The sequence below is a fragment of the Molothrus ater genome, chromosome 7 (assembly GCF_012460135.2).
Source record: "Molothrus ater isolate BHLD 08-10-18 breed brown headed cowbird chromosome 7, BPBGC_Mater_1.1, whole genome shotgun sequence".
Classification (NCBI taxonomy): Eukaryota; Metazoa; Chordata; class Aves; order Passeriformes; family Icteridae; genus Molothrus; species Molothrus ater.
The window spans coordinates 13,881,611-13,896,008 of record NC_050484.2 but is presented as its reverse complement, the minus strand read 5'-3'; the positions used below and the strand labels follow the sequence as shown (position 1 = coordinate 13,896,008).

At 37.4% G+C, this 14,398-nt stretch overlaps 1 protein-coding gene across 1 annotated transcript in view; it reads left to right on the top strand.

The window, feature by feature from the left end:
• The window catches only part of NBEAL1 (neurobeachin like 1), a 74,999-nt gene that overhangs the window by 53,100 nt on the left and 7,501 nt on the right, over positions 1-14,398 (top strand). The window contains 18 exon segments of the mRNA XM_036387185.2: positions 487-613; positions 1,699-1,847; positions 2,656-2,788; positions 3,329-3,389; positions 3,492-3,593; positions 4,754-4,849; positions 4,956-5,080; positions 6,285-6,425; positions 6,520-6,602; positions 6,605-6,649; positions 7,686-7,795; positions 8,367-8,484; positions 9,135-9,232; positions 9,521-9,637; positions 10,124-10,213; positions 11,358-11,467; positions 12,043-12,215; positions 12,653-12,747. Coding sequence (XP_036243078.1) covers positions 487-613; positions 1,699-1,847; positions 2,656-2,788; positions 3,329-3,389; positions 3,492-3,593; positions 4,754-4,849; positions 4,956-5,080; positions 6,285-6,425; positions 6,520-6,602; positions 6,605-6,649; positions 7,686-7,795; positions 8,367-8,484; positions 9,135-9,232; positions 9,521-9,637; positions 10,124-10,213; positions 11,358-11,467; positions 12,043-12,215; positions 12,653-12,747 — 1,973 coding nt within the window.

Sequence of the window (14,398 nt, the reverse complement as noted above, 5' to 3'; positions counted from 1 at the left end):
GTAAGCAGTATTTGTTCAAAGCCTTTTAGAATTTGTGGCTAAAATGTGTAGATAGGAAGTGCTTTGTTTCAGAAGTGTGCCAAACAGCTGAGTTAGGTGTAACTGTGAAGTTTGGTGTATTGGATATCAAGGCTCAAGCAAAAAAACCCCCACGAAACACTCTTGTAAACCCACATAACCAAAAAACAAATGCAATGCGTTTCTACTAAATCTGCATGCTTTAGAAATGTCTGGAAAAACATTGCTAAATATTTTATTGTAAGTGTCCACATCAGAATTCAAGTTAAATTTTTGTTGTCATAATTTTCAGTGTAGCTCAAGGACTGTTTGTAGTGTTCTGCTTAACCACAAAAATATATAAGAAACCTACTTGCTTCTTACTTGGTTAAAACCAAAATTCAACTGTAGAAGACAGGTTTAGTAGGCTAGATTTCCAAAAGCATTGTAGCAGAAAAAGTTATGAGCTGTTATGTCTATTTATGCTAGGTGTGCACCAGACACAGCCCTCTAGTGAGTCTCTGCTTCTGGAGGTGGTGAAGCAGGTGAAAGTGAGTGACTTGGAAGATGATGTTCTGGAACTACCAGAAGAAGACACAACAGCCAGTTCCAATTTGTAAGTAGAACAGGATAAACAATTATAATTTGTTTCTGTGCTAGGGGTAGGGAGCAAGAAACAATTTTGGGAGTTGAATAGCATCCAGAGTTTCCCTCTTTTTTTTGTCTGGCCTTAACAATTCAATCCAGGGCAGTTTTGATCAGCAAAGTTACTGTTGGATTTATCCTTGTTACCGACTAAGACAAGAAAAGCCCCAGGGAAAAGGAGGCAGAGCAGATGTTTATGAGAATCCATTAGTGATTCACTGCTCACAGGTGGGCTGAAGCTACAGAATTGTTAATGCTTTTCAGCTGTGTATATTGACTGTAATTCTCAGGAGGCAATCTGCTGTGTGAGGACATGGACCATACTGGAACTGCCTCTTGTCCATAGTTGCCATGTCATTCACTCCATTGTCAGCTGCATAGCGTGAAAATTTGTGTGGTTAGCATTTGAGTGCTGGAGAGTGCCTTGTGTTTAAGAGCATTCCAGAGGGAAGGCTGTGCTTCCTTCATGTCACTTGTGTGACTACAACCAAAAAAAAAAAAAGGGCAGGAGAGAGAGAGCAGGGAAAGGGGAGTTGAGGGAGGATAGCAAATGCTTTGCTTTGCTTCAGTAATTGGACATGTCACGTTGTGCATGCATCTGTGTTTGTGCTGTTAAGTTCAGTAGAGAGTTGGCACTCTGAGTGGTACTGATACATTTTGTACTTTAAAGGTTATTAAATGCTTGCTGTAGATTATAGCAAAATAACCCTGAAGATAACTTCAGTCACATGAACTGGAACTCAGCTCTCATCTGGACCAGAGAGCTTAAGCCCCTAACAATTAAATAAAGTAGGGAAATGCAGCCTGATATTTTTGTGCTTCACATGAAGTCAAGTCCACTGTGCCTAAGACCAAAATATGAAGACTGAAGAGTGATGCTGTTTGTGGTCTAGTCTGAAACACCCACGACTGCTGATGAAAGCAGCTTTATAGAATTGTTTATGCTGCAGTTTTAATGCCATTTAAATTTGATTCTTTTCTAACTGTGCTCTTACCAAGGATCTAAGCAACAGTATAATCTACCCAACCCTGTAACACTTGGTGGTGTTTTTGCAGGGATGAGAAGGATGAGGAAAGTCAGAAAGAAAAGCTAATATTGTCTGAAGACTGTGAACTCATTACAGTAATTGATGTGATACCGGGCAGGCTGGAGGTCACTACCCAGCACATCTATTTCTTTGATGGTAGCATTGAGAAAGAGGAAGGTAAGCATGATCAATGTCTCTTTATTTTCAGTGTAGTTCAGCATTCTGCTTTTCGTAGGCTGTTTGTTTTGAAAACGAGTGTCAAAGTAATTGTAAAGAGACAAGTTGTTGGTCTGTACTTAAAATTAATATTGCTTTTGATGGTTAGTGGCTGACTGATCCCTTCAGAATCAAGAATCTGGAACTGTAATTTCTGAGCTGGTAAATTGATTCACTATTCTTAATATTTCTTAAAAATAACTTACTAAAATCCTGCTGACTAAAAAGAAGTTACTACCTCTAATTTGCTTTGTAAATGGCACCTCTCTGTTCTCTTTCTACAACAAATAATGTTGTACTCATGCATTGATTAAAAAGCAGTAGTATGTAAGCATTCATCATCCATATTAATTTAGGGAACTTTAATAGAATATACACAGCTGGCTATGAAAACATGGAAGTGAAATGTTGGACAAATAATAGTAAAATTTTCCAAATCAGTATACCGAAGCGTTCAGCCTTGGAGTCTGTTTAAGAAAGCAAAGGGGTTGGTTCATACTTTTTGTCAACAGAATACATTTATAATATGTCTTTAATTAGAAAGCAAATGTATTCTACATTCCATCAGGTATTTCTTGCTTCATTTCTTTCAGCACAACAATATCTGAAGTTAATATTTTCCTAGCAAAATGGTTAATCACATCAGCTATAAGACTTTCCTTTTCTGGGAATAACTCTGAGGTGATTGAAGCTGGTACTGCACTGTGTCTGTATGAAAAGGGTTTTTTTCGTGTATATTCCAAATCAGTAAACAGAGCGTTCCTCCTAGGGGTAGGTTTTGATTTCAAATGGCACCTTTCTCAAATTCGAGAGATCCATTTGCGTCGGTACAACCTGAGGAGGTCGGCTTTGGAGATCTTCCTTACGGATCAAACCAACTACTTCCTCAACTTCAGTAAGAGGTATGGGTTTCCTAAATGTCATGGATTCATGTAAGAAGCTTAAGGTTAGGTTTAAGATCAGTGATTGAATTTGAGTCTGGTGCCTTCCTTAATACCGTAACACTAATAGCAAACTGTTTGCTTTACATAGTCATCATGGAAAACTACACTGCAGTCTGGCACCTAGAAACTGATTAATTGTGAAAAGATAGCTAAAATGAGATTCTCCTTTTTCCTTTCTCTCTCTCTGTAATACAGAATTACCATTTAACTAAAATCACATCAGTAGTAATCTAAATGTTTTGAAGCCCATCTTCTTAAAGATAGAACAAATTAATTGCAAATCGAAAGGGACTTTATTTTTAACAACAACATTAGAAATCATTGATATTTGATGGTCAAAGTGTAGTGAACTTTTTCCCTCTCTGGGTAATTTCAGTGATCCTTTTTATGAGGGACTATGATAAATTTCAGAATTTAGGGTGAGTTACGTACTAGTAGGTCAGTGTACTAGTAGGCCATCCCTTAGAAAATGTTGCGTGGTTTGGTTTTGATGTGAAGGATGTCGCATCCATCCATGTCCAAATGTTTTAAACAGCAAGAGATCAAAGTACTTGAAAGTGTATCTGTGTCCTAATTATTTCATATTTTAATTAGGAGACAAATTGCTTAATTATCAGCTTCAATCTCCAGAATATTGTTTTATTAGTGCTGTTTCTAACAGGTACGAAACAAAGTATATAGTCGGATACTGTCGCTGCGCTCTCCAAACATTTCTGGGACCAGATCGCCACAGGAGCTTTTCAAAGCATCAGGTTTGATGCAGGTATGAGACCTCAGCCCAATGGTCTAAAGAATTCCTCTGCTTTTTGAAGGACTCCCCCAGTGTTTATATGGCAGCTGCCAATTTCTACCCTCAGCCTGGTCCCTGAACTTCCATGTGCATAATTTTAGGATGGTTTGGTTTGTGTTTACAGTCAGGTAAATGGGTATAGGCAGCTCTGGTGATGTGATTGACAGGCATTTTAGCATGAGCATAAAACGTGGCAGATTGGCTTCTGGTTTTAGTGTATGATCTTGAGTGCTGTTTTGAAACTTCTTTCACTGGATGTGCAAATAATTTTCCCTGCTATCTTTTCATGATGGAGCTTTCAACAAAACTCACATGAAGATTAAGTGGGAATTAGTAATATTGGTAAAAAAGGAAAATGTCGTAATGTCCGTATAATCATAAACACAGATAAATTTTTAAATATAGTAAATTGTAAATATAGTAAATGTATTTTTATCTTCCATCTCTTTATGCCAAAATTGCTTTCTCTGAGGGAGGAGGCGTTACAAAGAAGTTTAAGATATTGGAAATACTTTGATTGCTCTTTGTTTTCCTGACAATAAAAACTATTGAGTTGTGTATTTACACAGAGAAAATGTCATCTTTCATGACATGTCTCCATCACTCTACAGACAAATACTGACCCCTTCTGAACACAGCTCTATCTGTTCTTTGGTTTAGAATATAATAATGGAGCAAACAAAGGTGCACAGACAATTTGGTTTACAGATTGTTAACCAATGGGAGAGTAATTTAGAAATAAATCTTGATCTTAGCACTTAGATGGATTTCAAAATTCTTTTCTCCTTTTCATCAGTATCTGCATACTTGCCTTCTTTTTGTTTTTCTTACTTCCTATTTTTCTTTTCCTTTTTAGCAAGGTTGCTAATTATCTGCTGCTCTGTATTTGAAACAGTACTGTCACTAGTCAGGACCTGATTTCAATGAAATATAGATAGCACAAGCACTGAATCAAAGGGAAAATAAACTTCATTATGAGAAATTGAATCTGGACTTGCATACAATTTTTGTGGTCTTGTACCTTTCACTTGGCAGTGCTATCCTCTGGCATATGGATATTGACAAGATGTGTAATTTGCAATAAATATATCTTTGATATAGTGAATTCCATTTAATCTTTCTTTGTCTTTCAGAAATGGGTGAATAGAGAAATATCCAACTTTGACTACCTTATTCAGCTAAACACTATGGCAGGACGAACTTACAATGACCTTGCTCAATATCCTGTGGTAATTAAAAAGTTAATTTTTAAGTTTTTGCCAAAGATATGTGTTTCTTCTGGTTTGAAAGACGTATTTTTAATCTCTATCTGATGCTTGACTTACTTTTTTTTAGTTTCCCTGGATTTTACGAGATTACACCTCAGAAGAACTGGACCTAAATAATCCTGCTGTATTTAGGGACCTGTCCAAACCTATAGGTGTGGTTAATGAGAAGAATGCTAAGACTGTGAAAGAGAAGTACGTATTTGAACACTTGGTTATATTTCTTTGTCTTTTCTGAGCCTCCAGGCTAATAGCACATTTAAAAAATAAAATGGTGGCAGTGAATTTTTTGAAGCTGGTTTTATGACATAGCAGATGCACTTGCAAATATGGTTGGTTTGTTGTTGCTGCTGCATTCAGACTATATTATATAGCACTCAGTTATATGGCAGTGAAAGGACAAAACTTACTGTTGTAAATTTTCAGTTGTTTCTCAGCTGTGGAGATGAAAAACTGAAAGATTGTAGAAACAATTTAATGGATTGAAAAGACATAATGTGTCCCATATCTGCTACAAGATAGGGAATGTGAAATCATACTGCTGAGTTGAACTGCCTAAGAGGTAGCATTGAGCCCAAATCTGTGCTTCCTCTTTTTTTCAAGCATAGATTATTATCTTCAAAATAAAATAGGTCTCAAGTGACTTTCAGCAGGTCCTCTCTAGGTGCCAGTGACAGGTACTTACACCCACACAGCGGTGTAGTGATTTTCCCCTTGTTTGCTAGTCGGGAGAGTGAGTGTTCTGTCATACCAGACTGCAGCCAGGTGTCTTCCAAAATCTTCTGAAAACTTGGAACATGGAGAATTTCCTTTGGATGACTAGGTTCTATCCTGATTGTAATGAAGTGGGTTCTCTAGAAGTATGTTCAACTAGAATTTCTCTTAGCAGCCTTGTGCGGCTGAGGAAGGTATCAGCCAGATGGTGGCATGGTAGAGTGAGTTTGCCAGTAGAACAGGAAATGGGCATGAGTGTGAAAAAGATCTCTCTCCTGCATCCTGCACAGTCAAACACATTTCCTAAATCTTGCAGGAAGCCATCACAAGTCTATTCACAAGTAAATATTCATTTTAGTGGTGGGGGGTGTGTTGGTTTGTTGTGTAAAGTCATCAGTCTTGTCTGCCCTTTGTCTGGTTTCTGACAGCTGATAGCAAATGCCTAGGGAAGAGTATAACAGGCATGCAAAGGCTTCATCTGGTGTACATTTTTATCTTTCAGCAGTCTTTTCTTAGGGACTTGCTAAGTAAGATTTGGAATCTTCATGTTTGATGGCACTCAATGTATTTTTCCTCTCATAGACTGCTGTGGTAATTTCTTTCGAATCTTTGCCTTGAATAAGCATAATCCCCATGTAAATCAACCATAATGCTTAGTTGTATTTATAAAGATTTCTTTTGTCAGATATGAGAATTTTGAGGATCCTCTTGGGATGATCGACAAGTTTCACTATGGGACACACTACTCAAATGCTGCTGGTGTCATGCATTACCTCATTCGGGTGGAGCCTTTCACAACACTCCATATCCAGCTTCAGAGTGGCAGGTATGCTGGGCAAATAAGCAGCCCCCTCCTGCTTCTTCTTTGTCGTTTTACTGAGGGAATTGTCTAAGTCTAACCTGGATTTTCTGATCCACAGATTTGACTGTGCTGACAGACAGTTCCACTCTATTCCTGCTACCTGGCAGGCACTCATGGACACCCCCAATGATGTCAAGGAACTTATCCAGAGTTCTTCTACTTCCCAGAGTTCCTGGAGAATCAAAATGGTAAACTGACTGCCAAGAATATTTTCACAGAAAACGGTTTCTGTATTCTTCAGAAAAGAATTGTTACAGCCGTTTGTGAATGCTGAGGAACACTTACTATTTAAACCTTATTGTGTGACTGTAGACATTAATCATGATGCTGGCTTTAAACTTAGAAGTTTTTCCCAGTGAAGATGCCAGTTGTGTTAAGCAGCAGCCTAAACATAGTTTAAAATTCAGGCTATGGGCTTAAGGATGGCTAAAAATATTGTTGTTTACCCAATGGAGAGATCAGAGATGCTCACTGGGATGTTTGAAAAAGTTAGTAATAGTTAATACTGATTAAATACATAGCAAAAGTTAAAAGAGATTAATTATAATTATTATAATGCTGATTAAAAAGACAGTATCCCGCATTCAGACATGAGACTCCTTTTTAAATTCACATTTATTGTTAAGTGATTTGTTTCTCTATCTTTGCACAATTTGAGAATGGATTTGTATGTTTGTGCTGGAACAATCTACTAGAGTTCTAAATTAGAAAAATTGACAACTCCCAAGTCCCGCTTTCAAGTCATTTAAGTGTTTGGAGTTGTTTCAATGACAGCTGGTGAGATTTCAGACTTCTTAAAAGCCTTGATTTTATAACCATTTAAACTTCTAAGTAACTCCCTTCTTATGAATAAACTTTCTGAAATGTTTTGGACTCTTAATCCTGGACAATTGCAATATGCAATTATGTTTATAAACAAGCAAATACAGATATGTTTACAGATGGATGTGTAAAAGACCAATACTACTTCTATGGTTGGGACTTCAGCTTCAAAATAGTTTCGATGTTTTGGATAATTGTTATCCATTATCATTTAAAATCGTAAGCATGCAGAACAGAACTTAGCCTCCTATGTTAGTGTAGAGTTATTAGGGATTTACATTAATAACTTTTCAATATCCTTCTCTTGCATTGAGAAAATAATGATTTTTAATTTTTATTGAGAAATCAAGGTACTTGAAATATTTTGTAGCAACTCTAAAACTTTTCTGAATTATTCACCAGGTTTTAACTTAGGCCAGCTTCAAATGTCCAAAGAGGTGGTAAATGATGTTGTTCTGCCTAAGTGGGCCCGCTCCCCAGAAGACTTTATTTATAAACACAGGAAGGCTTTGGTAAGATGTGGTTTGTGTGTGTAACGTAATCATAAAGGAAGTGCACCTGCAGATTGTTACTGTGGCTTAAATGTAAAACTAGTGGGATGGCGTTGACACTAGAGTTGGCGTTGCATTTGACATTACAAGTGCCATTAGAACTTCCAGTTAAAAGCTCTGTGCACGTTGATAAAATGCTGAAAAGAGCATTTAATCTCTTGGGCATTTTGGGCACTAATGATTTGGGCATTTGCTGTCTTAGGAGATAAAATGCAGAGGCAGGTGAGTAGGCTTCCTTTGCTATTTAAAGATGACTCTGTCTGGTGTTAGGGAGCTGGCAGGTTACCTTCCCTTGCACAGGTGCATTTCAAAAGTGCATACCTTTTGTGTCACTATATTGATTTTCCCTCTTACCTGGCAGTTACTGCCCATAGCACACAAGATTCTTATGCCTCTGCCCTATATGTTGCTAAATACCTAATTTGTGGATACTCTTAATTTAGGAATTGAATCTTTTCCATAGAGAATAGTAAAAACTTCAAGAGGGAGCAGTATTCTCTTATTCTTCTAAGAGCACTTTTTTTCCTTCTAGGAATCTGAGTATGTTTCTGCTCATCTTCATGAATGGATAGATTTGATTTTTGGCTACAAGCAGAGGGGACCAGCTGCAGTGGAGGCGCTTAATGTGTTCTATTATTGTACTTATGAAGGTACAAAGCATGTTCTCTTGTCATTGTCATCAGGCTTGTGAGTTTTCATTATTAGACAGTAGACACTTGATTTGTGAGTGTACCATTCAGTAGCATATGGTAAGGCAGCAGATTTATAGATGAAATATGGCAGCAAACCTTGTAATGTGTCATCAAAAAAAAAAAAGTATAGTTTTTTTAAAAGGAGGGCTGTTACGATTTTTTGTCTTTTTTTTTTTCCTAAAAGTTACTGGGTTTTCTTGCCACTTATGTACTTGCTTAAATGCATATGTGGGAGGAGGTTTCTTGTGGTTTAGAGTTCAGGCACATCGACTGAAAGCAATTAATATTAGAGATAAATTTAATCTGTTAATTTCAAAGCTAAATTTTGGGTGGTTTTTGTGTGATACTTGTTGCTTGCAATGAGGTAAATTAAATTCATTTGATAAGACAAAGGCCTGCACTTCTTGCCTTGACAGATACACTTAAAATTCCACATGCAGAGTGGAGTTTTCAGATTGTGTTTTAAATGGAGGCATTGTCTGGGGCTTTTCTGGGGGTAAAGGGTCATAATGCTGCAAGTAAATTAAGTTGACCATATTGGTTCTTAATAAGTTGTTTGGATTGTGTTCTCTTTTTTTTTCCTATTCTTCATTCTGATTGTGATCCAGGGGCTGTGGATTTGGATGCTTTAACAGATGAGAAAGAAAGGAAGGCTTTAGAAGGGATGATAAACAATTTTGGGCAAACTCCCTGTCAGCTGTTAAAGGTACTGCTCTTTTGCTCCCTCTCAACCAGACCTTTGTGGTTAAATACAACTGAGTTACAGGGACTTCTGAAAAAAACAATGGTTTTTAAGGTAATGGTTTGTAATTTTAGCAACATTAAATCTTTGTCACATTACCAAAGAATCCATTTTCAAAGTTAATAAATTTACTTCAAGAAGGGATATTAGGTATTTAAGACTGTTTTCCCATTAAGAGTCTGAGTACTCATGTGCATTGAACAAATTGATAAACTAGTCTAATTTGTTACTCCTTCAAATATTGCCTCCTAGGAGCCCCATCCACAAAGGCTGTCAGCAGAAGAGGTAGTACAAAGACTAACTAAAAGCGATACCTCTACTCTGAATCTCTTCCAACACCTCACTGAGCTGAAGTCATTCTTCATAGAGGTAGATGTGTTACTTGAAATTGTTTGAAGTCTAACCTGAAATTTGATGTACTTGAAACAAAAGGTCACAACCTGGATGAAAATAAACTTGCTTCCTATTTAGAATATTTTACAATGCAATGTGTATTAAATGAGCTCTGTCTTTTTAGTTGGCTTCCTAGAGGTTGAATCCCATAATCTGCTGGCTGCTTGTGTGGGTGTTGAGTATTAAACTAGTCACCACACCAAGAAAGCTGCAAGCCTCACTGGTGGTGTGTGAGGAATCACTGAACTTGGTAGTTAAACTCTCTGATTGGGGTCAGGGTTTCATTTGCAGTGTTTGTGATGAAGGTTACCTGCACAAACTGAATGGGTGTGTGCCAATGCCTTAGGGTGCTCTACAGGTCTGACACTGATTCCAGAGCTTTGCATCTTACTCTTTACAGGTTCTAGATTTATCCTTTAGCTTTTGGATATAATCAGATCAAACCCATGTCCTTTCTCTTAGGGAATTAGTGATGGTGTGCCCATTGTCAAAGCTGTTGTCCCCAGGAATCAATCACGCTCCTTTATTTCTCAGGGAAGCCCAGAGATCTTGGTGAGTTGCATGTGTCAATACTGTTCTTAAACTGCAGATAGTCAAATGGCTGTATTTTTTATGCAGCTTGTAGAGAAATATTTCTTAACTGTTCCTCTTCAAATGTGTTCCTTTAACCTGAAGCAACTGTCAGTTGAGTTAAATATTTATCTTCCAAGGAGAAGCCAGGCTGATTTTTTGAATGGCGTTTAAGAGCTAATGAGATATGACTGTAAATTATAGTGAGGCATATTGTAAGTTGACACTTGATCAGCTTCCCTGCAACAACCAATTTGCTAATGCAGTGCAGCCCAGATTTAAAATTACAGCATTGAGTTATTAATGGTGTCATTGTTTGTCGTTGCTTTCCAACCTGTATGTTAAACTATACCATATCTGGTGCATGCACCTTCCAAAGGCCTGCACTGTTTCTAGAACTAACTCTTGCACTAACACATTCTTGTACTATGGCAGATACCAGATAATGAAAGGAGAGCAGTGGTTTTGTATCTGCATCTGTATATATGGCCTAACACTGGCCCCAGTGCAATAATATCTCTGTTTTGCAGGAAAGAACATTCCAATATTCCTATATTGTATGTCAAAGTTACTGTGTTCACTTAATTGTGGTACATTCATAGGTTATTGGAGCACATCTAAAATTCTCCTTGTGTTTTTCATAACTATCTAATCAAAGTACCCTTGAATATTTAGATTCCTTTGTTACTTCCTCAGAAATGAAACTGTAGTACAATGTTTGTTAAACTTCTTGTGTTAATATGTTTACTATTAACAGTTAGTATTTAGAGAAGAGAAGAAGCAGCAGCTTAAACTAAATGACTGATTTGTAATTAAATATTTGAGAGGGGTTGGTTGACTGGGATTTTTAGTGTTTGTCTCCTCCCATCCTTCCTACCCCAACTTCTCTGACCTATGTAGAACATGTACTATTCTAATATGTTTCTGTGTACCACATGTGGATTAACTCATCTGAGTGGGATTTTTTTTTATTGATTTATTTGTTCAGGGAGAGGTGCATGTGCTTTTTCCTTTGTGGTAGGTTTTCAAGAAGCCTCTGCTGAACTTTATGCAAGCTCTACTAGCATTGAGGCAAGCAGAAAGCAAACCTCTGGGTTTCATCAACTTTTTCATTAAACTTTTTTAGGTAACAGCAAGTCTGAACTGTGTTATTGGAACTCATGGTTGGCTGCCTTATGACAAAAATATTTCCAACTATTTTACATTCATCAAAGATACAACAGTGACAAATCCCAAGTAAGCAAATTTTGAGGGGGGGTACAGATGAATGCATTTAAAATAATGAAATACAATAGTTGTTGAAAATCAGTGAAAATACTGTTTTCACTGTCTGGGTTTTCACCAAAAATGTATCTTCTGGTGTTCACTAATATTACCTCTAATCTATAATAGCATTCTAGTACAGTTATGTAAGTGGTATTTCAGGCTTCATTCTTAGAGCTACTCCTAATTTTTTCTAATTATCAATCACAAAAACTCATTGTGTAAGCTGAGATAGTCTTCATACATTCTTATGCTGTAGTAATACATAGACATATATGGCATATTTGGATTTTTTGGTTTTAGAAAATTCCTTTTTTGTCTTTAATGTTACAGTGCTTAGTAGGGACATGAGTTATCCAATTGTGTAAAAGGCTGAAAAAAAACTAAGATGAAATCTTGCTTCCAGTCACTGGTGGCAGTGCGAGTTTTACCATGGGTGTAGCCTCTTCTATAGATGGAATTCATTAGTGATGTTTAAAGACAGAGGAAGTGCAAAATACATGGATGTGAACCAAGGTTACTGTTAACTGCTCATCGTTTGCCTGCAGAACACAGCGCAGCATGAGTGGTCCTTTTGCCCCAGGGCTGGAGATCACCTCCAAGCTGTTTGCAGTGTCCCATGACGCAAAGCTGCTCTTCAGTGGCGGACACTGGGACAACAGCATCCGAGTGACATCCCTTACCAAAGGCAAACTGATGGGACAGCACATCAGGCACATGGGTCAGTCACTCTCTGTTGGGAAATGGAAAAGGTTATGTGTGTTATTTGGTGGTCCCAGAATATATCCACATCCCCTGGGCACCCAAGTGTAGCAGCTGTAAAGGAATGGCAGCATAAGAACAGAGGGATGCTTGAATTGTGATTATACATAAATACTTGAGCATGGCTTTTCAGTCATTGGACTGGTGCTTTAATGTAGTTTCAAAATAAGGCTTGCCTGCTATTTTTAAGTAGCAGAGCTGAATGTGTAAAGTGGGTACATTTGGCTGTATGATAATTTCACTGTTTAATAGTGTCACCAGCCCTTATCACAGTAGAGTGTTTCATGCTGACTGCAAATCAGGATACAGTGTGACAAATTGTATCCACATTGTCAGGCTGAGGGAAATTAGTCTTAATTACCTATGTGACAACTTTGTCTTCTTTTCTTTATCTAGATATTGTGACCTGCTTGGCAATAGACCACTGTGGAATTCATTTAATTTCAGGCTCCAGAGATACTACCTGTATGATATGGCAAATTGTTCACCAGGTGGGTTATTTAGGCATACTCAGAAGCAGTTTCTGGATGTATTTTTTTTTCCTCTGTTTTGCTATTATGTTTTATTGATTTCTTCTCAGGTTTGTAGGGAAGATAGTGCACTTTAGCTATATAGTAACTGATATGTATAGTACTTCAGAGAAGACAATGGGAGTAAAATTACTAAGCTGATTGCTTTTAGTGCACTATTTTAAAGGCTCTCTTTAAGATTTCATAGATTATTTTCAGGGCAGGCAAATAAGAATTTTACATTTCACTCCTAGTGGTTGCATTTTAGCACTGCCTTTTCTGTGTGGTGGGTATTGATAACTATAGCAAAGACAGCACTGTCTATTTCCTGCATTTGCACTGGCATTTGAGAATTCTTTAATATTAGTCTCATGCTTTCACACAGTGAGAGTAGTTGTGTGATCCATGTGTGTACTTATACTCAATCATTATTTCCATCATTATTCATTTAAATGCTGATTTCTGATTGCTGCATTTAAGATATACAAGTAGGATTAATTGCTGGGGGAATCTGTCATGTTTCGGACAGTAGATTTCATCAAGTCACCTTGTGCTTTATCGTGGAACTAAAGTCAGCACATTAAAGCGGTAGAGTGGTGAATAATTGCATGTGCTTTCGTGGAAGCTGTCTTTGTGGTGGGAGTATTTATAATTCTGTAAAGTACTTTGTAGTTACAGTGCATGGTCAAAAAAAGTAAGACCTTAGTGCTCATACGGGTAGCTTTTTGTCTCAAGTGGGGATAAATGTTGGAGATTTTTTTAGTTTATCTTTTCATGGTCAGTTAACTCACACTCTGGAAATGATCTTTATTTAGAAGTGCTTTTTCTGAAGATTTTTAATGTATTTTTTATTAATAGATACATAAATGCTATTTTATGTATAGTAAATGTTTCTCTGAGACTTTTAACTTGGTCTTTACAAAGTGGCAGCGTATGGACTGCGTACTGGCATTTCCGTTCTACTTGTCTTCTCTGCAGTGACACCTTCTGTATTTTGACACTTGTTCTGTATTCCTGCATGCTTCAGGCTTTCAGGGCCTGATTGGCAAACAAATCCTTATCACAGAAATGAAAATAAATAGTTCTCTGTAGGACTATTTACAGTACCTTCTCTTTAAGGACAGTTCTTTCCTTAGAACTTGTTTGAGAATAAGTCTGTATATGCTGACAGTGCACTCACTGGGACAAAAGCTGTGATACCTGGAGTTACATGGGGACATTGCTATTTTTAATGAGCATTATTCCAAGATTTCCTTCGTGTATTTTACTACTGGTAGTCACTGAGAAGTACTATTTGCTTCCTTTTCCTTGGAAAATGGAAAGAGTTGCTGTTATTTTAAGTAAAATAAAAGTCAATTTCAGCTTTTTTTAAGCTTGATTGTGAAGATAGTGCTTGATTCCAGGGTAAACTCTAAGAACTGGAAAAGCCCAGATACACAGGTGAAGAACAAGTGTGTGGATGGGGTATGTGAACAACTCCTGTTAGGCCTGCTCACTGTTGTCCTTGCACTCCTGGACACCTGCAGGGGTAGGAGGGAAGTCAGCAAAGTAACCTTGTCTCTCACACCCACGCAGTAACTACATGTTCATTCATTCTTGGGATTTCAGTAAGTGAGGTGCTCACAGAGGGTAA